The sequence below is a fragment of the Misgurnus anguillicaudatus genome, chromosome 2, assembly GCF_027580225.2.
Source record: "Misgurnus anguillicaudatus chromosome 2, ASM2758022v2, whole genome shotgun sequence".
Taxonomy (NCBI): domain Eukaryota; kingdom Metazoa; phylum Chordata; class Actinopteri; order Cypriniformes; family Cobitidae; genus Misgurnus; species Misgurnus anguillicaudatus.
The window spans coordinates 25,071,617-25,097,499 of record NC_073338.2 but is presented as its reverse complement, the minus strand read 5'-3'; the positions used below and the strand labels follow the sequence as shown (position 1 = coordinate 25,097,499).

Sequence of the window (25,883 nt, the reverse complement as noted above, 5' to 3'; positions counted from 1 at the left end):
CTAAATTCCTATGGACGAAATCTGGTTTCAGAAGGTCGCAGTTCTTTGACTTCATGCGCACTGCGCAGACAGACACCACAATTTGTGGTGTGACATCACACTACCGCGAGAGCGATTCGACAGCACGTTTTCTTAATCGCTCTTCTCGCAGTACTTTGATGTTGTACACCAATCGGTCTGCGTAATCCCGCAGCTAAATTGTTTCGATTGGACACACCTGTTTGCATTCGTTAATTAAATTAATGTGGCGCTTAGGAAACGCGTGCGAAATTTATAAATCGGAAGTGCAAAGTTTAAAATGCAGAGTTTGTTGCTCTCGCTCTATGCACAATTAAGTCCACTTTGTCACTATCACATCTAAGGTTTGTAAATTCTTTATTTTACGTGGCCCTAAAAATAACACTGCCATATCTTTTTAATAGTCTTGACTTTGATATTGTGTGCCTGATTAAATCTATCGTAGTCTCTTCTATTATAGTATTACGGTGTTTTGTATCCTGTGCTGACTTCATCTTCTCACAAGAAATGGAAGGTAAACAAGCAATTTTTGTAGTCAATAATTTATTTGTTGTTTAATAATGTGTAATATATAATCAAGTCCCTCTTGTGTTTTAGGAATAAATAACACATCACAATCAATGGGAGTTGGGCAACCTCACCATCCAGTAAACCACACCAGACCATTTTTCTATGTTCAGCCACCATCTCAGCCTTACTACATGTATCAGTGGCCCATGAATCCATATGGACACTATGGTTTTCCAGGGCCTGGTAAGTTTACTGTCTGATGCATTGCTTATGTTGTGGTTTTCCAACCATTTCAGTAACCTTTTTTCTTCCTTTAACCTTTCAGCAGCTTTGCACTTTAGTCGTCCTTACATGCCCCCTTATCAGTTTATGCAGTACCCAGGATATGTGGTTCCACATGCACCAGTGCAGCCGGTTGATTACCGAAGACTCAACCCCCACTTCCCCTCGGTTGCGTCCTATGACTTGCGAGTCCGTCACCACTTTCAGCATCCGAGTATGCAGCGGGAGACTGCCTGTTCTGAGGTCCAAACAGATCCTAGTGATTCAGTCAACAAACTGATAGACAAAATTGAGGGTCTCCGGGTCTGTGAACAAAAAGCAAGTGATATGGGGGTTAATGCAGTGGTTTCCTCTACCCCTGATGTAATTCAGGGAGAGAAACTGACGTCTTTAAATGAAGAGTCCAAATTGGAACTTGCATCTCAGGAAGGCAAGGAAGAGCAGGTGAATCAAGTCAGGCCCACAACCTACAGTGACTCTGCGTATGATGCAGAGTCTAGCCAGGGTAGACTGGATGAATGCGTGTTATCCGATGTGCTGCCTCTTGACAGTTCCTCTGTCCATGAGGAAGACGATCTTGATGGAGATGACCACCAACAGTGTGTTTCTGATGAAATGCCCTGCCAAAATGAAAAGTCTGCAACCAGTGCCACTGGCAACGTGTTTTGTAGCGGTATGATAAGCGCTGCAGGTACAACAGAGGGCTGTGATTTGGAGATGCTTGACTTGCATGGTGACTTGGCCTCTGATTTTGAGCAGGTACAGAATATTTCTGATGTTGCTGCAGCCGCAGAACCTCTGATAAAGCTGTCGGAGGATTTTGACCTGCCGTATCAAATTCTTCGCCTGCCCTGCAACAAAGCAACCACTGGCCTCAGTCTCGAACGAGAGATTGACCCACTTGTGTACTTTGATTCTCCTACTCTCTTGCCTCAACAAAATTACTTGTCCTCCATTGGTGGTGCATATTCCTATAGCTACTACCCTCAGGTGGCCCAAGAGCGCCAGAGCGTTCTGAGTCCATCCATAGATGAGCTATCCTCCAGAGATGAAATGTTTTCCACTGATGTCGAAGATCTTGATCTCATTCCCGGACATGTGTACGTGGGTGGTGGCAGACTGGCTGAAACCAGCGACGTGCCCATTCGCTCTCGAAAAGAGCTCCCGAGTGCTGAAAAATCTTGCTTTGTCTGCCAGAAAATGTGCGCTTGCTGTGGCTCGAGCCTGCAGGATGAGGGAGGGATGTACAAAATGGCTGAACTCTGCAGCCATCCTGAGCGGGACCTTTCTAATGAGGTGTCTGATCAAGATTGCGACTATGACATTGATGGAGAGGTTCGGAGCAACTGTGAGTCTCCAAGAGTGTCCAAAAGGAAGTATTGCAGCAGGCACGCACTGCCCTCGTGTGGACATCACTGCGTTAAGCACAGGCACAGAAAGCTGCTATGCGAGGGACAGGAGAGCTTTGAGCTACGTGAGCAAGCTCGGGTGCATCCTAAAGGGGAGTTCTGTGAGGAGTATGGTGCTCTGGCTAAAGCAGATAAGAAGACTCAAAAGGGTTCCTTTTGCCGGCCTTGTGTTGGTGAGAGTTTAAATTTTTGCATTATCTTTAATGTTTTAATGCCATAAGTTGCTCAGGTTGGGCTTTTCTGTAAAGAACGACTATGGCGAGAGGGAGTTGTGTCTGATCAAGAGAACTGGGGAAGCTGTGGTGCCAAGCTAAGGTCGTGGAGGCAAGTTGGTGGCCCTCAAGATCAAGGTAGGATTTGTACTGTCGTCTTTGTATAGCTGAAATGTTTTTGTTATTCGGTATCCGATATACTTTGATATTATACTTATTTTTGTCCTTAACAACGTTTCAAAGGGAGAACACCACTGAGAAAGCCTCCTTGTAAAACTCATCTCCAGCAGAGACCTAGAAGCGAATATGATGACTGTGAGACTGAATTTACCTACTGCCAGAGGGGCAGAGGTAAGTTGTGTTTTTTTTCCATTCTGACCTAAATTTTTATTTGTCTGTAATCTGTAATGTCCCACCAGGTGCTATGAAGAAAAGAGGCACAAGATACTGAACCATTATGCACTGCTGTAATGCTTAAATGTATTACCTAATACTTTTGTATGCACTTCACAATGAAATGTACACATGGACACTGTTCTATACTGTATGTAACTTAAAACATGTGACTGTGATCGACCCTGCTGCATTTCCAGTGTGCATGTTAATTTTCTCTTTGATTGCAATGCATTCATCTTAATCTACATGAGCTGCTCTCATTAGACCATGCCTTAACCAATGGCAACTTGGCCTCTTTCTAATGTGGTTTTGATCTAAGAGGTCAAGATCGTTCATGACATTGTAGGAGGAGCTCTGAATGTTGACATGGTCATGGATTGGTCCACTGAGACCAGCTTAAAAATTGTACACTGGAGATGCAGCTGGTTGGGGGTGAAGCAATTTAAAAAAGAAATAAGGGGGAGGCTAAAAAATAAAGTGGACAATTTGGCAGTTTAGCCACTCTTAGTCCAGATGTGTCTTGTTTTTATTACCATGCTATTTTTAAACATTTCTAGTGTAATGTTGCTACATGTAGATGTACAGTGTTATTGTGTCATTAAAGTATCTGCATTGCACTTGATCCTTGTCTAAAGGTCTACTTGTTTTTCTTCTCTACATGGTGCATTGTTTGGCACCGTCATCCACGTGTTTTTAATTTAAGAGGGATGATTAGTAGGAAACTTGCCATGATTCCAGTTTCTCAGTTGGTGGTAAACCTAAAATAGATTAGTCCTCACTGTGTGTTCCTACATGCAAAGCTAGCTTTTTAAAGAAATGAGCTGTTTTTGCATTGTGTAACTCTTTAATTGTTATTTTAAAGAATGCAAGAAAATGAGTGGGGTGGACTATGCATCCAAATCTTGCAAGATAAAAATCCAGTATCAAAGTCTTAAGATGAGGGCAACTTGCTAACTGTTTATTTCCTTACTTTACCTACAGTAAATACTTCAGTAGAAGTGTTGGCTTTATATGCAAATCAAAGGCCTATTTTCTTATGGAAAACATTCACATTTGAGGTCATTGTCATGCATATTTGGAAGCCAAAAGTGTCATCCAAATGTTACAGCCCTTAGATCTTTATCTGATTTTGTTCATTCCTGTTATTCTGGCATCATTGCATCCTGTCAGGTTGAATGACGGCTTTGACATTTAAAAAGTCTATTTGATGGATCTCTTAATTTAACCATCCTTGCTCAGAAATAGGATCAACTATGTGCCATTGCGTACAAAGAAAAATGTTAAGTGTTTACTTCACAGATGACACTGTTAGTGCATGCTCACTATTTAACAGTACTCAAAAAGCAAGATAATACAAATTTGTATTTTATGGGGTTAAGGTTTCTCTTGTGCCCTGTTCTGTTTACACTACAGTTATAAATGTAAAACTTTGACACATTATCTTACCTATGGTGCAAGAGAAATAAGCTTTCATTTAATGGCAAAATACAAACAGTCTGTCATCATGCTTCTAACGTGCAGACCTGTTTATACTTGCTCCTATGTGGGGCGTGGCTACCAGGTTTGCTGGCTTTCTATTGGCCGTCTTTTTCGCAGCGGTCGTTGGCTATTGGCTGCGCGGTGGGAGTTGCAGCCGAGGTTTACAGTACAGCCTTTTGAAGTAAGCAGGCATAATGAAAAGCATGAGGTGAGACTGCTTTACACGCAATATACCACAGCCTCCGCATAGATGAAAGTAAAACAGTTGATCTGCAACAACAAGGTGAGTTGTTTGTTTGTTTGTTTTTTTCCTGCTGAGCTGCGGAAGCTCATTGACTTCTTTGTGTTGTGCGTTCGCACAAAATGTATGCCGATATACAGGATGAGAATTTCTCTTAGAGTTTATAACATATAAACATTTGTACTTACTACTGTAGGTTTAAGTACTGATGCATGTTAACATTTGTAAAGTGTGTTTTAAATTACGTTGATACTGAGTAGAAAACGCAACGTTCAGCCTCTTAACTCGTTAGTTTGGAATAGAAATAAGGTGATTATATAAGTTAACTTACCTTACCTGTTTTAAATTATTATGCAATATACAGCGACAACGTCTGACGTATGTACACAAGGAACAACGCGCCAGGCTTATTTTATTATTTTATTGCAGTGTAGGACGTGCACGCAAAGGGTTGTCTTGAGCAGCTATCTGTCTCTGTTCCGGATGTTTTGAAGTTTTGTTTTGATTGTGCTAGACCACAGTGTCCGTGTTTCAGAACCGCGTGCTGCCTAACCAGACATGCTGTTTTGTGTATCACGGGGCTTTCCAAGTCGTCTGAGTTCCTGTGATGCTTTAATAATGTCTAGTAGTAAAGAGGACACTATATGGCTTAAAGCACAACTACTGTAGTAGTCTAAACATGTTTGTCTTTAAAAACAGCCTTGCCCAGAATTGATAATGCCAGTGCATGCCAAAATATTTGGGTTATCCTTTGAAAAAACACAAACTATGTATCTTACATAAATTTTTGTATCACCTTTAATTTCAACACAACTGTTGCTATCTGAGGCTGTTTTCAAAGCTCTGACTTTACTGTGTCCTTGGGTCTTGATTAGTAAATTCCCTTGATATTATCTTGCATTATCTTGTCTCTGTGCTTTGCTATCAGATGCTTGTTGATCTACTCAGCATTCAGTGCCATATATTCTCTCTAGGTTTGGTTTCTTATTAAGGCACATCTGTAATGATTTTCAGGACACACGTTTAAGCCGAAGTCATTGTACTTTAATCAGTAGTATAAGGGTTGTGCTCATTTAACACCGGTTTTGACCGTGTTTCAGTACAAAGTTAAATGCTTATCTGATTCCTGTCAGACTTAGTAAGGTGTGTTTACTTTGTTTGTTTCAAAAGATAACCACTAATGAAGATCTGCCTGGCTTTAGTTCTCAGTTTGTAATATGAATCATCGCTTTGGGATTTCCGCATTGTTTACACGGGTTAATGTTGAATGGGGCACAGGCGAAAAACAAACATCCCACAGGCATCCTATGTTGCATTTAAAAAAGGTATCAAAAGTAAAGGCCAAGGGCATGGATGAAAAACTCCTACACCCTCCCTACCTGCACAAGTAAACACATTGCCCTTGAGAATGGCACACAGTTTTAAATGACATTTTTCATTTCCCCCCTTTTCTTTACCCGCTTTTTGACAAAACCCCCTGATTCAGCTGCATCCATCAGATTGATAGTCCATCAAAATGTGTAGCTGACAGTTTGTTACAGCACCTGCACGTTTTATTGTCTCCGTTCTCCAGACATCGGACTGAATTGTGACCCTTTTTTTTTAAAAAAAGCTACTGAGATGGAAAATACTAGTTTTACATTTAATAATGCATTTTATTTATATAGCACCTTTCAGGAACCCAATGATGCTATTTTAAATAGTTTGATAATATTATATGAGATGCATTTGGAGTACCGGTCCCATTGTAATTGTGCGTCCTGTACAGGCCTTGTTTAAAAAAAGGAAATATATATTCTAGGTTCACTTAAGGAGAAATACTGCAGGTTAAAGCCAGCTTGCTCAGCAGAAAACGAGAGATTGATGTACATAGAAAAGTGAGATGTCCAAGGACACATTGTCAAGGTTACACCTGCACAAAGATTTCATGTGATTTAGTAAATTTGCCCACAGGACCTTTAATAGATTGGCACATTTTCTCCCTTGTGTGCTGTACCAGAATTGTTAAAGGAAATTATACAATGTGAAATTGAGTTGAAGTCAGGAGTGTATTACATGACGGCACAATTACATAAAGCACTTGAATCGTTTTTCGACTGACCTTTTATAATACGGAGTAGAGAAATTCCAGATTTATTTCATTCTTGATGCACACTTCCAGATTTGTAAGTTTGATAATCATTAAATAATTGTAAGTTTTGTAATCACGCTTTGATTTATTAGTATGTGTAATGTATTAATATCACTAACGTCCCTTTATGGGATTGTTGTAATATGTTTTGATATGGGGGGAAAAATCTTTCTGCTTCTTCCTCACAAGATAATGTGCACATAATAATGAACAAACCCTCGGGGGTATCCGTCCATTCATGTCACAATAGCAGGCTTAATTGCATTATTAATTACTTTTCCTCTCAGGGGATGAAAGACCAATTACTCACATGATATAACCAACAAACTTGAAAGAGAAGAGAGCAATACATTAATATAGCTCATCCAATAATGAAAAATCTGTCAGCATTACTCACCCTCATGTCATTTTGAACCTGTGTGATTTTCTTTCTTCCCGAATCACCAGAAAAGTTTAGCATATTGTTTGAGCTGCTCTCTTTAATGCAGTGAAAGTGGATGGGGACCAAGGGATGTCAAGCATCAAAAAGCATTAATAAAGCGTAACAGTATTTCATGTAGCTTCTATACCATTTCATATGTAAAAATATGCTTTGATGATGGTAAGTAAAGGATGACAGATTTTTTTGGGGGGAACTATTTATTTATAACTTTGCTAACGGTACAACAACCGTTTTGTATTTCATGCTTACAGGAGAAAGATATTGTTTGTATGTTTAGCACTTGGAGTGTCTGTTTATTCTTATAAGTTAGACACATGTCATTTCAACTTGTAAAATGTTAAATATTTGCTTGAGGTGATTGACATTTGCGGTACCACCACACTTTCTTTTGCTTTGAATTTTGCTCCCTTAGTGCCAAGCACTAAACCAACCAATTAAAATGCAGATTAGCTTTACAGTACCTGAAGGAAACCATTAATTTTTGTTCATTTTTAAGCTCAGAATTGGTTAAGGGCAGAAGGAAATTTAAGCACTGGGGGATTTAGGACCATAATTTACTGGTCAGCTTCATGCATGGTAACAGTCATGTGTCATGACGGTTTCTGAGATTTGCCTTCGGGCTCCGCTAAACTAGGTCACATTTTGCCGTTGCTTGTAAGAGGAATCTGTTCAACCAATGAAAAATTTGCACCCACCTTGTGTGTGTACATAAATAACCACTGAAAGTGAATTATGCTTCCTATTAAGAAGAACAACATTTTATTGCCATGAAACAAAATTTTTAGGGTGAGCCAGAACATTGTTGTATCCAAAACTACATTTTATTTACACGGCGCATTTCCAAAGTAAAAAAAATGCTTTCTGTTCCAAGACAGTTTAATAATAAAAAAAAACAAAGCAAATAAAAGCAATTTGTAAGTGAAAGATCAATGTCAAAACAGAGAAAACAGCCAAACAAAAGCACACAATAGACAAAGCTCAGCAGTCAGGGGAGGAGAAGTATTGCGGGAGATGAGTTTTAAGATGACGTTTTAAGGCAGAAATGACAATTTCAGGACACAACTAAATTGCTCTTTCTTTGTTGTTCATTCATGCAATTTCCTTTTTCACAGAGTGATTTCATCATTAAACAAGGCAGGACTGCCTTTGTCCAAGTGTACTCATCACATGACGTGAAAATCTACCTATATCTGTGTTAAACACATGGCAAGAATCACTGCTTTAATCTGATGTGACTTACAAATAAGAAAGCATTTAATTTTGTGCCTATGGAATATTAAATATATGAGACCCAGTCTGTGAAAACCCAGCTTAAAGGAACACACCACCGTTTTTCAACATTTCACTATGTTCTTACCTCAACTTACACGAATGAATACATGCCTATATTTTTTCAATGCGTGCACTTCATCTTTATACAGCATGTTGTGAATGTGTTAGCATTTAGCCTAACCCCATTCATTCCTTAGGATCCAAACAGGGATGACTTTAGAAGCCACCAAACACTTCCATGGTTTCCCTATTTAAAGACTGTTACATGAGTAGTTACACGAGAAAGTATGGTGGAACAAAATAAAACGTGAAGATTTTTTTAAAGTGGATAAAAAAATGCAGAAAAGCACTTAGTTTGCACCACTTCGACCTCGGACGCAGTAATATTGACGAAATTTTGAGCGAGAGGGGGAGTAGTCAGGAGTGATGATGTTACTGCACCCGAGGTCAAAGTGCTGCAAACTAAGTGCTCCTCCGCCATAAAACACAGCTCTCACCCTTTATCCGCCCAAAAAAACGCCACGTTTTATTTTGTGCCACCATACTTACTCGTGCAACTCCTCATGCAACAGTCTCCAAATAGGGAAAACACGGAAGTGTTTGGTGGCTTCTAAATTAATCCCTGTTTGGAGCCATGAATAAATGAGGCTAGGCTAAATGGATGCGCTGTACATTGATTAAGTGCACGCATTGAGAAAAGAGAGGTATGTATTAATTTGTCTAAGTTGAAGGAAGAACCTTGTAAAATATTAAAAAACTGGTATTTTTGTGATTTACTGTTTTTTTATACATAAAATCATATAATGTAAATACGATTCTGCAAAAATATAACATTGACCCTTTAATTTTTACTGGGAAAGCTTACATATTGAAATCAATGTGAATCAAACTACTAACATAGTTAGATTATGAGACTTTAATCTGGGTTTCACAGACAGGGTCACTCACAATGCAAAGAATAAATCATAGATTAACCAATACACACAAATACGATTGCTGCTTGAGTGTCCTGTTCATTGTTTAGTTAGCTGGCCTCAGCATTTTCCATGTCTGGTCTCAGGGTGACTGTGTGCAGTCTAAGGCAAATCCATGCTGATTTGTTTACCTTGCATTGAGTGAACCCTGACAACAGTTTAGATGCAGCGCACAGCTATCGCATCATAAATTAGCCCCATCTGCCTGCTTGTGTATGTGCCAGATGTTTTACTCTGGAATAAATGCTTGAAAAACTGTTTTGATGAGACAACCTTGTCTTGGTTTCGCAGGCAAAGCCAGACGTGGATTAAAGCCCTGACAGCTGATCAAGGTCCAGTGGTCAAAGAAAAGTGGCAGAACAGATTTACAAGGCTATTCCCATTAAATCAAGGTCTCTGTGTGAGTGCAGTAAGATAACTACGATTTCATATGTAACAGCCACATTTTGAGGACGATGGAGACCTTGTCACAGAGCTCCAAGCTGGAGTGCCAAATCTGTTTTAATTACTTTAGCCAGCGGCACCGTCCTAAACTACTGCACTGCCAGCATACATGCTGCTCCGTGTGTTTGAGCCAAATGAGACTCAGTCAGAAAGAGATCCGCTGCCCTTGGTGCCGGTGTGTGACTCAGCTCCCCAGTGGCCTGTCTGTTTCCTATCTTCCCGACGACCCGGAAGTGCTTTCCATCATCAGTTTGTCACACTCCTCTGAGCACACTCCCATCTTCATACAGCTTCCAAACAACACCTGCTACCTGGTGCCAGTTCCTCTGGATTCCGATGGAGAGTTGATCCCCGGAGAGCAGGTGTGCCGCTTCGGCCCTAAAAGTGCTGCTGTGTTAAATGTTTCTGATGGGCGGAGCCTGGTATTGGGGGAGGACCTGGAAGAGGAGGTGATCGGGGACGAAGCTGCATTTAAGACAACGGCATGGACAGGAGTTTGCACTGTGCTACTTGTAGCATTCATTTTAATTTTTCTGCTGGGTATTGTGTTGCACAACATGTCATGTGTCTCCAAACGGTTCACCATTATTTCCTGTGGATGAGACTGGATGACCAGTGTTGCCCTTATGTGGCTTGAGATATCTTGCTTGAGTACAGTAGTGATTATGGAGATCATAGCCTCTGTTATAGGATATGATGATAACTGTAGACATGGGAGAGTAAGGGAATGAAATAAAACATTACAAACTGTCAAGGGAACAGTCTATGCAGATTTAATGGTGTTTCAAATGTCATTGAAAGCTTTCATTTCTTCTTAAAGGGGTAGTTCACCCAAAAATGAAAATTCTCGTGTTGTTACGAACATGTATACATTTCTTTGTTCTGATAAACATGAAGGAAGATATTTAGAGGAATGTTTGTAACCAAATCGAGCCCCATTCACTTCCATAGGTTACAAATATCTTCCTTCATGTTCATCAGAACAAAGAAATGTATACAGGTTTGCAGGGCCGGCGTTACCTATAGGCAGAGTTGGCAAATGCCTAGGGCCTCAAGCTTGGAGGTGGGCCTCCATATCTGCTAAATCCATGTGTGCTAGTCCGACAATCACTATATATAACAAGACATAAAGTTTTAAGGTGAGTTCGACTTTATATGGGAGCCGCCGCAAACGGATGACATCAAAGGCACGTGAGAACCATTGATAAGCAGACTCCTCTGTATGATTTTGTTGATCATCCACCTGCACATTACTGTACATGTATGATGCTTTGAATTCATTCATCTGCAGCGCCTCATGAAGTTAAAGAAGCCTAGATGAACAGCATCCAAATCTCTGCAGCTGACCGACTTTGAGTGATGCTGAAAGCGGCTATCACGTCCTTTGTTTCCTGCTTAGCAAAAGCGGCATGCAAAGACAGTACATGATGCAGGTAATTTGAAATAATGCGTTTAAAAAATAAACTTCGCTTTGTTCTGTGTATCAACATCATTTCAGGACAGATCAAACTTTGAATGCGTGTGCACGACAGCATCATGTGGGGAGCTAAGTTAAAAAAGTTTGTATTTAAAGTCAAACAGCAAACAACACTGGTGTTACCTAAAGTATACTGTCTGTATATCTTGTTAGTCCTCTACACTTTATTTTAGTTTTCAAATCATAAAAACATGATGCATATTTATTTGAATTTCTTTATTATTCTGCTTAGTAGTTTGTCTGTTTTACTTCCAGTGGCAACTGATTTGGATATTTAAGGTATAAAAAGGTATTGCAATTTGAAATACATATGAATATATCCATAGTCTAATAGATAACTTTATACTGTATATTGGTTCAATAAGAGGGGAATTACCCAGCTAAAAAAAGTTTTCTAGGAGGTGTTCATCTGTAGTTTTTTACAGTTAGGGTTTTTTCAATGTAGTGTTGTCTTTTTAATTTTACTCTTTGGAGAAAGCAAAACTGTTATCCTGTGTTATACCAAAAAGATTGTGTTTTAAATAAATTACTGCAGCCACAACAACAACAAATTTGACCTGCCTTAAAATGTTTAAAAGATTAGGTTTTGCATAATTTCTAATTAAATTTTAACATAAATTTAATCAATTTGTTAACTTGATAAAACTTGAGAAAATAATGGGAAAAACATGTTTAATCACTGTTGTGCTTAAATTATTTCTTACAGGGTAGAAAAAACACGTTCTCACATTATTCTAAAAATTTGAGGGGTGTGAGTGGCCTCCAACATACATTTTGCCTAGGGCCTCCAAATATCTAAAACCGGCCCTGCAGGTTTGTAACAACACGAGACTGCGAAAACAATGACAGAATTTTCATTTTTGGGTGAACTATCCCTTTAATGTTTAACTGGGGGATTTGTTCAAATAATGTGCAGAAATGTCATTAATGAATCTAGCAGTATTGACTAAATGTATTTGCATGTCTTTTTTAGGTATCTGAGAGGAAATATGAGAGAAATCCTTTTTCATGTGGTCTCTAAACTGTACTAAATTATGTATTATTGATAGTACAGTACACTAGGTTTGTCTGGTTTGTGACTAAACTGTAAAATCCAGATATATTAGTGTGTAGATTCACTGCCTTGAATAATGCTATTTTCTTTGTGTATCTAAATGGGTATGTTGTTTAAAAATTGTAATGTACAGTAAGTTTTATCTGAACAGTGTCTTTCTGTAGCAACCTTAGTTTTTTTTACTTGTAGATTTTGCCTTTGATTAAACAAATCTTGTTTCCTTTCGTCACTGTTAATGTACTAAATTCTCACGTATTAGCCCATTCTGTTGCTTTTAAAAGCACATAAATACCAAAAAGTGTTATTCATTTCTGGTCTCGCCCAAGTGTGTAGTGGGCAGAGCTGGGTAGATTACTTATGAATTGTAATCCGTTACTGATTACAAGTTACATGCCAAAATTTGTAGTCAGTAATATAATCTCTTAGATTACACATCGTTGGTAATGTAATCTGACTACTTTTGGATTACATTTAGATTACTTAATTTTTAAATCTTATTTGATTTCAAATATATAAAGAGGAAAAAAATATATTCAATTCTTTTTCCCCCAACAAGAGCCTTAAAGGCGCTCTAGGCGAATGTGTGTGACGTCACTTTTTGTTGATGTTTGAACTGTTTTCAAGCGGGCGGAGCGTAGCTTGCTCCCCCCCCCTTCCTTCCGTGATTTCATGAACGCGCCTAACCCCCACCCTCAAATCCTTCTTGTAGTATTGGCTGGAACACTTTGTTGTGGTTTCTGTTTGTAGGTTTGGCCACTTTGATTTTGTTGCGGTTTGTGGAGCCTGGGCTGTCTACGGAAATCGAGTTTTTTACAGTTTGATCAGCGAACAGGCAGCAAGCAGATAGTGAGGAGATGTTTGCTGTATGTAACAAAAAATGTTTTATGGTCTAAAATGCATGAATTCGCTTAGAGCACCTTTAAAAACTGATTTTTAAAGTGCAATGCACGGACAGTTAATATTTCACAATATTAACACTGATTTACTTTGCTATTAGTGTCAACTGATAGTAACACACTAAATAAAAAATCACTATTTATGAATTTAAAACATATTTACTTCATTTTTAGTAAATACAAACTACAGCAGCTACATTGTAAAAAAAAAATTGAATTTCACAAAATTCACTGCAACAACACTGCTAGGTCTAAAATTTCACCTCACAAATAAAATTGAAGTGTTTATTTAAACCGCAAGTTTCTTTAAAAATGAAATGGTGGCAATACATCCAGTAAGTTTGATTTTGACATTGGTGAGAAATAAATACAATTGTCTTCAGAGCCGCGTTGTCACAAAGGTTTATTGCTGTTTACTTGAACAATAGTTAAAATAGTATTTTTGTTATCATAATCTTATGTAAACTGTTGGAGGACGCGATCTCTGTGGACGGCCTAGGCTCCACGAACTGCAATAAAAACAAAGTGGCCAAACCTACCACCAGAAACGATAACAAAGTGTTCCAGCCAATAAATGACAAAAAGGATTTGGGGGTGGGGGTTAGAGTTCTCAACGGGTCGGGCCAGCCCGACAAACCCGACGGGACCCGCGAATTCGGGCCGGGTTCGGGTCAAAAATATAAGCAACAGAGTCGGGTCGGGTCGGACCTCGGGCTTAATCTTTTACGCTCCGCGAAAAAAGTTATTAATCAGCACTGCTGTTCACCGTAAAGAAAGTCTGGTCTGGCTGCTGCAACATGCATCTCAGAGAGGGGCGGGGGATAGCAATAAGCTCCGGGGTGGATCAGCAACGAATCCAGACCGGAGCTGCCGGCTTCAGAGCGGATCCGCTTCAGAGCAGGTCCGTTGTGGATCCGCCCAAGAGCTTATTGCTATCACTGCGTGCACGCCTGTTGCCTGGAGAAGAAGAGATGGACAAAAGTAAACTTGCCGCAGGTGAATTCATTTAGGCATATTTATATAGCCTATATTTAAAGTTTATTGTTTCAGTTGTTTGTATTGTTATAAGGCGTGAACATTAAAGCTTGGTTTGAATTTCCGTCTGCTGGTCATGATAATAGCCTAACGTTACGTGTATGAGAAAAAAAAGGCAGGGGGGGGTCGGCGGTGTCGGGCCGCGGGTCGGGTTCGGACAGATAATTCACGTTGATGTGTCGGATTACATCAGGTCCGGGCTTTAAAAGCCACGGGCCGGGTCGGGTCGTAATTTTCAGGCCCGTTGAGAACTCTAGTGGGGGTTGGGCGCGTTCATGAAAGAACGGAAGGGAGGGGGAGGAGTTAGCTACGCTCCGTTTGTTTGAAAACAGTTCAAACATCAACAAAAATTCACCTTGCACAGATTCGCTTAAAGGGGCCTTTAAGGTTACAGGCCAAAAACAACAAATATAAGACAATTCTATTTTATTTATTATTTTTGGTTAATTTAAACTTTTTTTGTGATGCCAGTAGAAATTCTGGCATGGCAAGTTAAAAACTGAACCAAAATATTTTCTCCAGATCTGCTTTATTTTAATTAAAAAAAGTAATACATAAAAACTGACGGACCTCAGTGGTTATATGTACATATAGATTCATTGTTTGGTCTAAATTATTGCCCTACCCAAATTAACGCCTAATGAGTGGTGCTCCATTTTGCATCTTTTCTAATGTAAGCGGTAGGTAAATTTATTATGAAAAATGTAAAAAAAAAATATTTACAAAATTTTGAACATCATACTCCCATAGTGATAATATTATGTAATTTATGTAACAGTAGTCTGATTAAAATGTAGTTTAATCCAATTATAAGTACTTGATTTTTGGAATCTGATTACGTAATCCAGATTACATGTAATCTGTTACTACCCAGCTCTGGTAGTGGGTCTCTTTACCTTGGTGCACTGACCACGAGCTGACGGGTTAAAGGTGCATTGTGTAACTTTTAAAATGATCTCTTGTAGGCTTGCCGCAATAGTCGGTGAAACAGTGATTACCGGTGCTTCCGACTCTCACCGGTTAGATCACTTGCCCACTGCGACACCGTCTTTCACCATCGTTTTGATATTTTCGTGTAATTCAATCATTTAGTTTCGTTAGAGAGAGCAAACACACTAACAACTGAATGTGTCTGTTGCCTGAATTCAGCGGAGCTGAACGCGCGTCACGTCACAGAGCACTCGGTGTCAGGTTTCATTTATTTCTGTCAGTGTGCGAGGCGAGCTGACCGACCAGACAATGGCAGAAGCCGCGTGCTTACTCGTTTTTGTTATAATATACATATATGATGTTTAATATAAGCGAGATTGTTTTGTTGTTTTGTTTTTCATCAAGAAAAATAATAAACCCATCATTTAAGCAGCGCTTTATGGAGAAGTAGCCAGTTGCTCTGCTTAGGACTGGAGGGTTCTGTGAGAATTACCTGGGCACATTGACTCAACCGCTTAATTAAACCAACTGTTGCACTCGCATTTGCATGCATATTCATACGCGATTTAATGCAGCGTACGCAAGCACTGCATTTAAACAGTTGCGCAATTCAAAAGTGAAAGTAAAATGCACACGTCTGCAAGCTCATTTATAAGCCCCTCCCACCCGGTGATACCAGGATCACCGGGTTTGTGATGCGCTGATTAACCGGTGGGAAAATTCTGTCACCATGGCAACCCTAATCTCTTGATGGAAATGCAATATAATATACATAACTATATTATCAGTGGTGTATAAAGACCTTAACTGTTTTTATTACCTTTGAATGAGCTGGTTTTATCTACATACACCACGGATCCCCTTACATGGAAGTTGCCACCATGTTTCTACAGTAGCCCTAAATGGACAAAGCGCATTTTTCCCCAATATTGTCTCAGGGGCTGTCCACACGGAGATGCGTATCATCGTATACGTATAAATTTGTTATCGTATTGGCGTTTCATCCACACAGATCCGGCGTTTTGGGAGACTGAATCCGCTATTTTTTTAAACCGGGTCCTAAAGTGGATAAATCTGAAACTGACACCCTTGCGGTTTCGTCTGTGAGTCATTCTATGAAACGGGTGCCATTTGGGTCCGCAACATTTGATGAGATGCATAAGGCACAAAAATGTCCCAAAATGTTCTTACAAAGCTTAAAGTTATTCATTCAAGGGTTCTTGTTAACATGATATATGATAAAAACACTATTCTTAAAGAATAACATACTATTTTTAATAATTTTGCATTAGTACATAGCCATTTTCACATGTCCGTGTTGACCAACATGACATTTGCATCCAAAATATCACCAAATAAGTTATGTATTTTTTTAAAAAATATATTGTTTTCATGATTATATTTGTGTCCCTTTTCACATAAGATATATTTTATTCAAAATAAACCTTATTTTTTTGTAAATATTTGATGATTTGTGTGCGTCCCTCAATTTGACTTACCACCCCGTCACACTAACTTGTTTTATCTATAAATAATGTACTGTTGCTTTAAATGACATCACAAAGCAGAAGTGACATCATTGGAGCCTTGTTGCCACCAAGAACAAAAACAGGCAAGTACTGACATTCCTCTACATTCTTTATTTGTTGATTTTTTTGTGTTAGACAGGCTCCGTCAAGCTCAAAGCAACCACCCCGTCACGCAAGATAGAGAGGGAAAACTAATTTCGATATATTTTTTTACATTATTAATGCAAATAAAATTATATTTCAGATAGAATGCATGTATGCTAGGTGAGAAACTTGACCACATGGGAGATCTGCGGCCATTTTGGGATGATATTTACCATCCCGTCACATACCACCCCGTCACAAGTTTTATTGTGACGTGGTGGTAAGGGATGTGACGGGGTGGTTCTGATATAGACTAATAAATTGTTTCTGTTAACTTAACATGGTTTGTTTATTCATTCACTCACTATGTCACTCAATCACTATGTCACTCACTCACTATGTCACTCACTCACTATGTCACTCACTCACTGTCACTCACTCACTATGTCACTCACTCACTATGTCACTCACTCACTATGTCACTCACTCACTATGTCACTCACTGTGCCACTCACTCACTCACTCACTGTGCCACTCACTCACTGTGTCACTCACTCACTCACTGTGTCACTCACTCACTGTATCACTCACTCACTTTGTCACTCACTCACTGTGTCACTCACTCATTTACTCACTGTGTCACTCACTCACTCACTCACTCTGTCACTCACTCTGTCACTCACTCACTCACTCACTCACTCACTCACTCACTCACTCACTCACTCACTCACATACTCACCCACTCAGTCACTCACTCACTGTGTCACTCACTCACTCACTCACTGTGTCACTCACTCACTGTGCCACTCACTCACTGTATCACTCACTCACTTTGTCACTCACTCACTGTGTCACTCACTCATTTACTCACTGTGTCACTCACTCACTCACTCACTGTGTCACTCACTCACTCACTCACTCACTCACCCACTCAGTCACTCACTCACTGTGTCACTCACTGTGTCACTCACTGTGTCACTCACTCACTCACTCACTCACTCACTGTGCCACTCACTCACTCACTCACTCACTCACTCACTGTGCCACTCACTCACTGTGTCACTCACTCACTCACTCACTCATTCACTCACTGTGTCACTCACTCACTCACTCACCCACTCAGTCACTCACTCACTGTGTCACTCACTGTGTCACTCACTCACTCACTGTGCCACTCACTCACTCACTCACTGTGCCACTCACTCACTCACTCACTCACTGTGCCACTCACTCACTCACTCACTCACTCACTCACTCACTCACTCACTGTGCCACTCACTCACTGTGTCACTCACTCACTCACTCACTCACTCACTGTGTCACTCACTCACTCACTAACTCACTAACTCACTAACTCACTCACTCACTCACTCACTCACTCACTCACTCACTGTAATGATGCTCTTATTTTAGTTTTTCACAGCATGACCAAAGTTTCTAATGTTAATGTTTCCCCTCCCTCAGTTTTATAAAGATTAAAACTAGCATACCATATATAGATACACACTTTGTCCATACCACCTTGTCACAGTGAACCTATCTGTGACATCAGTTACCACCCCGTCACGGGGTCATTTTGTTAAAAACTTATGTAATAGAAAATACATTTTAAATAAATTAATGTTGAATGATGTTCTCGTTGTTTGGACCAATCAAATAAATGTAAGTTTATTTGTATTTTTTAAGTGTATTCGTATGTTTTTGTACAAACAATGAGGCCATTGAAATGTCGAATTCATATTTCAAGATTAAAAAACGAATAATAATTATTTAAATTAAATTATAGACTTTCTATTGATGGTTTCCAAGAAAGGGACATTTTACTATTAGGAAAACATTAGATTTTATAAATATATTTCTTGTTTTACTACACAGATGGCATACATATTGTCCGTGACGGGGTGGTAAAAGAAAGACTTCTGTGCCAGAATAAAACTGATAATATTATTAACAATTTTGTACCTGAGCTGGGAAAATATGTTTTTTGGGAGGATTAACAATATATTTAAAGTTGTAAGTAAAAAAAATAAAGTTTGTTCTTAATGAAAATTTGGAAAATTGCAAAGTGGAAATGGCACCCGTTTCGTAGAATGACTCCTGTACAGCCAATCCGTATATTTTGTTAAGCAAAAACGTCATCACATCACGTGTCGGAAGCGTCACACACGTAACAGCAACAACAATAACGGCGGACTACGTGATTGTGTTCGTGCTACAGAAGCTACTAAAGCCTACTAGCTTTATTACAGCAAAATCTATTGCTTCTATGCAATTGTGGTGACCAACAAGCGATAATGGACAACACCATACGTTGGTTATGCGCATGCTCAAAGTCTTCTTCTCCGTGTATAGTGTATATCTGTGGCAGAATTACAGCGCCCCATACTGGTCCGGCATATGCTACACCGCTTTCAGTCGTTTTTAGTGGTTTCATGTTTACGGATTATTTTTTTAGAGCAAGGAAAAAATTATCGGATAGGTAATGCACCGGCTTCGTGTGGACATAGCCTCAGACATGTCTGTCCAGTGGGGGCTACCATATGCATTTTGAAATTGAGGGGTGAGTTGTTGGTTGCAATTCGCAATGTCGCCAATAGATGCTGCAAACATTTACACACCACCACCTTTAAATATTCAAAACCATGATCTTGCTAAAAATGCTCAATACTCAGCTCAGATTAATTATTCTGGACTATTATTCTTTTCAAGGTTTTCTTTCAAGGTCTCTTTTAATAGGAGTGTATGGAGTAAAAGCAGTGGAAATTAAAAAGACAATCGATGTTAAGACATAGTTAGCAAATGATTTGGCTGCTGTGCCTTAAATCACCTGATTTGAACCCCTGTCTTAAACTTTACTTTCTTTAGACAACATTTAAGAAGTTATACAGCCAAGACATTTCATTAGCAAATCCTTAATGAAATGTTATTACATTCTTGCGTCTCAAACATTATTAACAATGTAATCAGCAGTGATTTGTATCTGGCATTAATCCATTAGACGCATCTGCAGCAGGCACTTATTTTGACAAGACACGTGATGAACACTGGTACACTTGACACGCCGAACACATATTTTGAACCACACGCATGACGGGCTACATACATGTTGTGACGAACTTCGCATCGAGCGCCCTCGAAAAAAGAAGTTACCGCCTGCCACTGAAGACATATCCCACCTCTCTCATTAATTGAGGGCACCAGCTGTATTTTTTAGAGAATGCTGTAAAAAGTAACCCATAAAACTCACACATAGTGCTCATATTTAGAGCTCTGTCCATGACCAGAAAAATGCCAGAGGAGCACACCCCATTTACCTCGGCCCAGATCTGTCTACATGCAACACAGAACTGCAGACATTTGCTGAAATTACACAGAATTGCCACACCGTACATGATCAATGGTGTTGTCCGAATAACACGTGTTGTTTTCTCTAACTTTAGTAAATCACCTGTCCAACCGAAGCTTTAACAGGCCAGTAACACAATCCATCTTCACAGTCATACTCACAAAGTCACAAATCTTGTCACGCTCTGCACTAAGATATTTTTGTCTGCTTTTGAAATATAAGTTGGGAATAAAACAAGATAAAAATAATTGTCAAAAAATAACAAGGGATGAGAATGGTGGCATGCATCTTCTGCCCAGGAATTTGTGTCCTATAAGCTCCCAAAATGCAAATGAATTGCAACTGTGGGCTTTTCTGTGGTTAGTTTTAACATCCCAATACTTGTGGACATCAATTTTTTTGCTGTTTTGCACCATAAAAGTTAATTGTGTGTAACTGGATCCTGCTGTACACAAACATGGACAAATACACTGCTTCATGTTCTAAGAAAAATATTTGGTTATTATATGTATTGGTTCTTCCTAACCCCAAAATAGCTGGTAGAAATCTGAAATAAGACAAACCAAATCTTCCAAGTCTTTGGAGGTTAAAGAACCTTTACGCTCTTAAAAATGAAGGTGCTGCTTTGAAGGCGGAGTCCACGATGTTTGAAAAACGCTTTGGAAAAGGAGACGGGCCGACTACCAAAACACACTTATAGCCAATCAGCAGTAAGGAGCGTGTCTACTAACCGACATCCTTGCCGGGTTGCGTATGTGTGGGGCGGGTCTATCAACCGAAGGTCCAGATTCTATTGGGGTAGGGGCGTGTTTGTTTAGGTGATTTCAAATATCAACATTGGCTTTCAAGCATCGTGGACTCCGCCTTTAAAAGTTCTTTACAGCAATCCCATAGAAGAACCATTTTGGTTCCTCAGAGAACTGTTTAGTCAAATGTTCTTCAAAGATCCATTTCTTTCCAACATTTTTATAACACAAAGAACCATTTTTACTATAAAGAACCTTTATAGGTTTTTCAGATGTTAAAGTTTCTTTATGGAACCGTTCAGCCAAAAGTGATTCTTCTACTGTCTCATGAAGCAATTTTATTTTTAAGAGTGTTAAGATTATTTTATGTCTACAGTACCCTAGAATATACTTAAACATATAGCGTAAGATGCTTAAAAGGTTCTTAATGGAAGTGCCATAAAAAAACAAAACTCAAAGAACCATTTATTTCTTAAATTTGTATAATCTGAAGAACCTTTTAACAACAAAGAAACCTTTGTGAAACAAAAAGGTTATTTATTGAGCCATTTAGTCACAGATGGTTCTTCCCAATCCTAGTCCTCGAGTACCAGCCACCATGTTTTTGATGTCTCCTTATTTAAAACACCTGATTCAACTCCTTCCAGAAGGGTTAACATGTCTCCCTAACAAGCTGATGAGATAAATCAGGGCTGCGTTCAGCCCCGACAAAACGTTGCACAACGTTTATTAAACAGAAACGGTGATGTGTTGAACAACCTGTTTTGAAGACGCAAGAGTTGCAACTACGGTAGCTGAAAGCCATTGTGTTCTTTTTTAAATGTTTCTGAAGCCTGATGAAATCGTTATAAATGTGTGTTTAATACTGTAAAATACCCTCGATGTTACAGTCACTGACGTTGCCGTCCAGAATGAAAGACAACATTCCAACTTGAACCCATTGAGCGAGCTGTCTCTTTAGTACCGCATGGTTTATATACATCTTGCCGCTGATTGGGCTGACATTTCTGACACACCCACCAAACAAGAGAAAACGCATCTAAAACCTGTTGCACACTGTTTCCAGGAAACATGATGTTCAACCCGGAAACCGTAGCAAAACGTTGTGCACCGATGTGAGCTTAAACGTGCCCAGGTGTTAAATAAGGAGACATCTAAAACATTCTGGCACGGAGTGCTTGAGGACCAGGATTGGGAAACCCTGTTTTATGGCAACATGAATCCCCTTAATTTTTAAGAGCGTAATGGAGTTAGAACAGCAGGTGGTATACAAATAAATAAAATCTTTTATCAAATTCCCAGGTAGGACAAACAAGCAACCGTGAAGGACCAACCTATGAAAAAATGTGCACATTTAGGGGTGGTTCCCCGGACAGGGATTATCTTAACTCTTTCACCGCCAGCGTTTTAAAAAAAAGTTGCCAGCCAGCACCAGAGTTTTTCATGATTTTCACAAAAGTTTAATCAATGCCTTCCAGAAAATGTTCTTCTTCAAATATATAAACATACAATATACCAAATTAAAGAACAGACCCTCTGCTTTCAAACAAAAAAACCCCGTTTCATCCTACCTTCAGTAGTTCTTTTGTAATCAGCTTTTGAATATGGGTAGGTTTCTGCAAAAACACCACATTTTGAGCAAAAAGCTGAGATAATTCCATTTTTGTGATGGACTTTTCATAGAGATCCCATTCAGAGCGATCTTTAAAACAGACACGGACATGCAGCAGCTTGCCATAGGGCAATACTTCCGGGTGGATAATAGCGGTATTGCGGAAAGACGGAAATACTCGTCATTGGCGGGGGAAGCGTTTTCTCTTGAGTGACGAGATATCTCGTCAATGGCGGGGAAAGAGTTAAACCAGGACTAGGCCTTAGTTTAATTAGGGAATATATCTACACTGCTAGATTTCGCTGTAGATTTAGCAGTACATTACTGTAAAAATCCACAGTATTATATTGTATGTGTACATTACATTAAAGTACAGTTCATAATGCATTCTGGTTAAATTTGTTTGAGCGGGTAAATTTGACAGTATATTTTGGTTTTGATGTAACCTTGCTGTAGCCATTGCTGTAATGTTACAGGCAATAATACAGGGTTACTGTAATCAGAGAAAGTACGCCAACATCAAATCACACAGAGGGAGAGAGAGCACAACTCCTGGCTGCAGCTGAAGAAAGACGATTAATTTCTGTCAGTTCGGTAAGTTTGGAATATTTTCTGTTTCATGAAAACTTAATTTTTAGTATAGGTATTTTGTCAATAGTTTGTCATATTGTTTTAAATGAGAAAATGGTCGCCAACAAAGTTTCAATCTTTCTCAGAATGTAAGCTATACGTTGCACATAACGTTACATGTAGATGTCTACCTCTGCTTAAACTCACTTTACATATCTAAATTATTGAATATAGGGATGTTTTAACTAAATTATGAGGGTTTTGGTGAGTTTATATTTAGTGGAAAGTGTGGTGACAATGAAACTATTTTTAACAAAATGGACAAAGACAACCCGCCAGCGCGGTCTTGCAGTTCCAGCTTATGGTCGTTTATCTCAGAGTTTTATCTGTTCAGTTAGCGGCAGAGAGAAGTATTAAATTCGACTGTTTGGCAAAGCTGACTTGTGGATTAACGTAGCTGTGCACGTGAAAAGCAACATTTTCATATATCAATCATTAAACTGTATTTGCGTTTTTTTTTTTCACATGTGAAAAGTTGGATATAAGAATATCAACATAGTTTGTAAACAGACAGGACTTGACACGCCATAAACTTAATCATAGTACCGAACTCCTCCACAGAAGTGAAACCAAGAAACCTCATAACGTTGTTTAACTGGATATGCTAAGACCAAATATCATTCAGACCTGGGCTCACCTTATCAGATGAATGAAAGGGATTGGCGCGCTTATTGTTGTTATTATGTCCTTCACAATGTTTCTATGGCTAACAGATTTTGTTACATTTGTCTTTTTACAGTCTTACCATTACTTGTAAGCTGGATTGTGTAAAATGGATCATCTGTAAAGGAACCAGGCAAGTACATGATACAGTTACAAGTCATGCATTTTTTCGACTGCAATATTCAGGTCACATGTAAAAGTACACTGGAATGTGACTAATTTGTAGTTTACCTGAGTGTCCTAGCACTTTTCAGGAGTTAGAGCAGATGTGGAGGCACAACGGGTGATACCAGACACACCCAAGAACATTATGTTCGGTAAGTTTGTTCTTTACCACTACAGTTTCTTTATATACCCATGAATACACTCATACACAATTCCCACACACAACACTGTCACACGACCACACACACCCACACAGAATAAAAGATTGTATCTAAATCAGTAACAATTGTGCTTTCTGTTCAGGACATTTGATCATGACAGGATCCAGGTGGATGCGGTCCATTGAGGAAAGAGTTTGTTCAGAGGTAAGTGAATCTTCTGAAGTTTACTGTAATGTGGAACAGTAGAATAAAAGCAAAAGGTTTCAGAATAAATTCATCTTATATTTGTTGACTTAATGTTTATGACATTTCTAATAGGTTTCTGGACAAAATTAATCCCAAAGATGGGAAAAAGTGCACATCCAGAAAAGGAGCAAGCAAAAAGACAAGGAACTTGGTGCAGAGAAAAGCTGTGGCCATTAACTCCCATGTGAACAGCTTCATGCAGTCCCTGATAGAGTTTGAATGGGCGACTTCAAACTAAAGGCCAGTGTGGTCTGTCTGCCAAAGTTTAATGCATTCATTTTTAGTGTTCAATGAAATTCAAATAGAATATTTAAAACTACGGGCCAGTGTTCTTTTTACCACAGTGAAATGTTACCTTTTAGTTGAAGATAGACTTTAAACTTCAAACTATGGGCCAGTGTTCTATTTGCCAAGTTAAATATGTTACAGTACACTGTAAAAAATTAGCTGTAATTATGCAGCTGCTTGCCAGTAACTTACTGTAGAAGATAAAGACTAAAAGTGTTTCATGTCCATTTAACTTTGAACAAACTGTTGCCAGTAAATAACATAAATGTAAAATCTACAGTAACTTACTGGCAGCTAGTTGCCAGTAATACCCAGTAATACTGTTATTTCTACAGAAATTTTGTACAGTGTAGGGGTCTCCAAACTTGTCTATACTTAATGATTTTATTTTTTTAACTTGTTTATATGTTTATTATTGTTTAAAATCTTGTTTTAAATATGTTTTGTTGCAATTAAATGTTTTTTATACAATTTTTGATACAAACATTGCTTGCATTGCCTTTTAATTCATAATGTCATGTCAAGGATAAGATTTTTACCATATAGATTTAAACCTAAATATCTAGCTATAATATATAATATTATCGTGTTAGCTGTAGTAAGTAATACATAGTATTTATAGGTCAATACAGACATTACAGTAAATTACCGTACAAAATATTGTAAAAGTACAGTAAAGTACTGCTTTGTAACTATACAGTACTAGTTTGTGTACTGTAAAACTGTATTACAGTACAGAACTGTAAAACCAAAATACATTAACTTACTGGCAACCGTGCTGCCAGTACCGTACTGTAAAAATACAAGGAAATCGTTAACAGTGTACACTGTAAAAAAATTCTGTAGAAATTACAATGTTATTGCAGCTGGGTTGCCGGTAATTTACCGTAGATTTACATTTATGTTATTTACTGGCAATAGTTTGTTCAAAGTATAATACATTTTAAATATTAACAAGTCTTTATCTTTACAGAATAAAACTATACAATAACAGCCTCATGCAAAGCATTCTGGGAACCAGAAATCATCATCAACGTTTTTGTGTTTTTTGCTTCAGATTTTGTTTTCCAGAATGTTTTTCTTGATGTTGTTTTTTTAGTTTTACTCTGTAAAGACACAGACTTGTAAATGTTTAATGTTCATTTAACTTTGAACAAAATGTTGGCAGTAAAAAACATCAATTTAAATCTACGGTAAGTTACCGGCAACCC

General features: G+C 38.7%; 2 protein-coding genes and 1 long non-coding RNA gene across 6 annotated transcripts; all 3 read left to right on the top strand.

The window, feature by feature from the left end:
- Window positions 1–257: 257 nt before the first annotated feature.
- buc (bucky ball) lies at window positions 258–3,449 on the top strand. 3 transcript variants are annotated; one of them, XM_055202085.2, is made up of 7 exons: window positions 258–362; window positions 479–532; window positions 616–771; window positions 857–2,392; window positions 2,468–2,569; window positions 2,675–2,782; window positions 2,851–3,449. In XM_055202085.2, the coding sequence occupies exons 2-7, from the start codon at window positions 526–528 to the stop codon at window positions 2,880–2,882; spliced, it is 1,941 nt and encodes a 646-aa protein (XP_055058060.2). In that variant the 5' UTR covers window positions 258–362; window positions 479–525; the 3' UTR covers window positions 2,883–3,449. The 3 variants fall into 3 exon arrangements, with proteins under 3 accessions (XP_055058060.2, XP_055058058.2, XP_055058059.2); XM_055202083.2 differs by having other exon boundaries at window positions 854–2,392; XM_055202084.2 differs by having other exon boundaries at window positions 300–362; window positions 464–532; window positions 854–2,392.
- A 944-nt stretch (window positions 3,450–4,393) lies between these two features.
- rnf152 (ring finger protein 152) lies at window positions 4,394–12,577 on the top strand. The gene is made up of 3 exons (XM_055202086.2): window positions 4,394–4,589; window positions 8,233–8,326; window positions 9,658–12,577. The coding sequence occupies exon 3, from the start codon at window positions 9,822–9,824 to the stop codon at window positions 10,410–10,412; it is 591 nt and encodes a 196-aa protein (XP_055058061.1). The 5' UTR covers window positions 4,394–4,589; window positions 8,233–8,326; window positions 9,658–9,821; the 3' UTR covers window positions 10,413–12,577.
- A 6,370-nt stretch (window positions 12,578–18,947) lies between these two features.
- Window positions 18,948–24,703, top strand: LOC129443489 (uncharacterized). Of its 2 annotated transcripts, XR_012372919.1 has the most exons (5): window positions 18,948–23,113; window positions 23,889–23,945; window positions 24,067–24,129; window positions 24,281–24,342; window positions 24,457–24,703. It is a non-coding gene; the product is annotated as an uncharacterized lncRNA (long non-coding RNA). The 2 variants fall into 2 exon arrangements; XR_012372918.1 differs by having other exon boundaries at window positions 18,953–23,945.
- The last annotated feature ends 1,180 nt before the right edge of the window (window positions 24,704–25,883 follow it).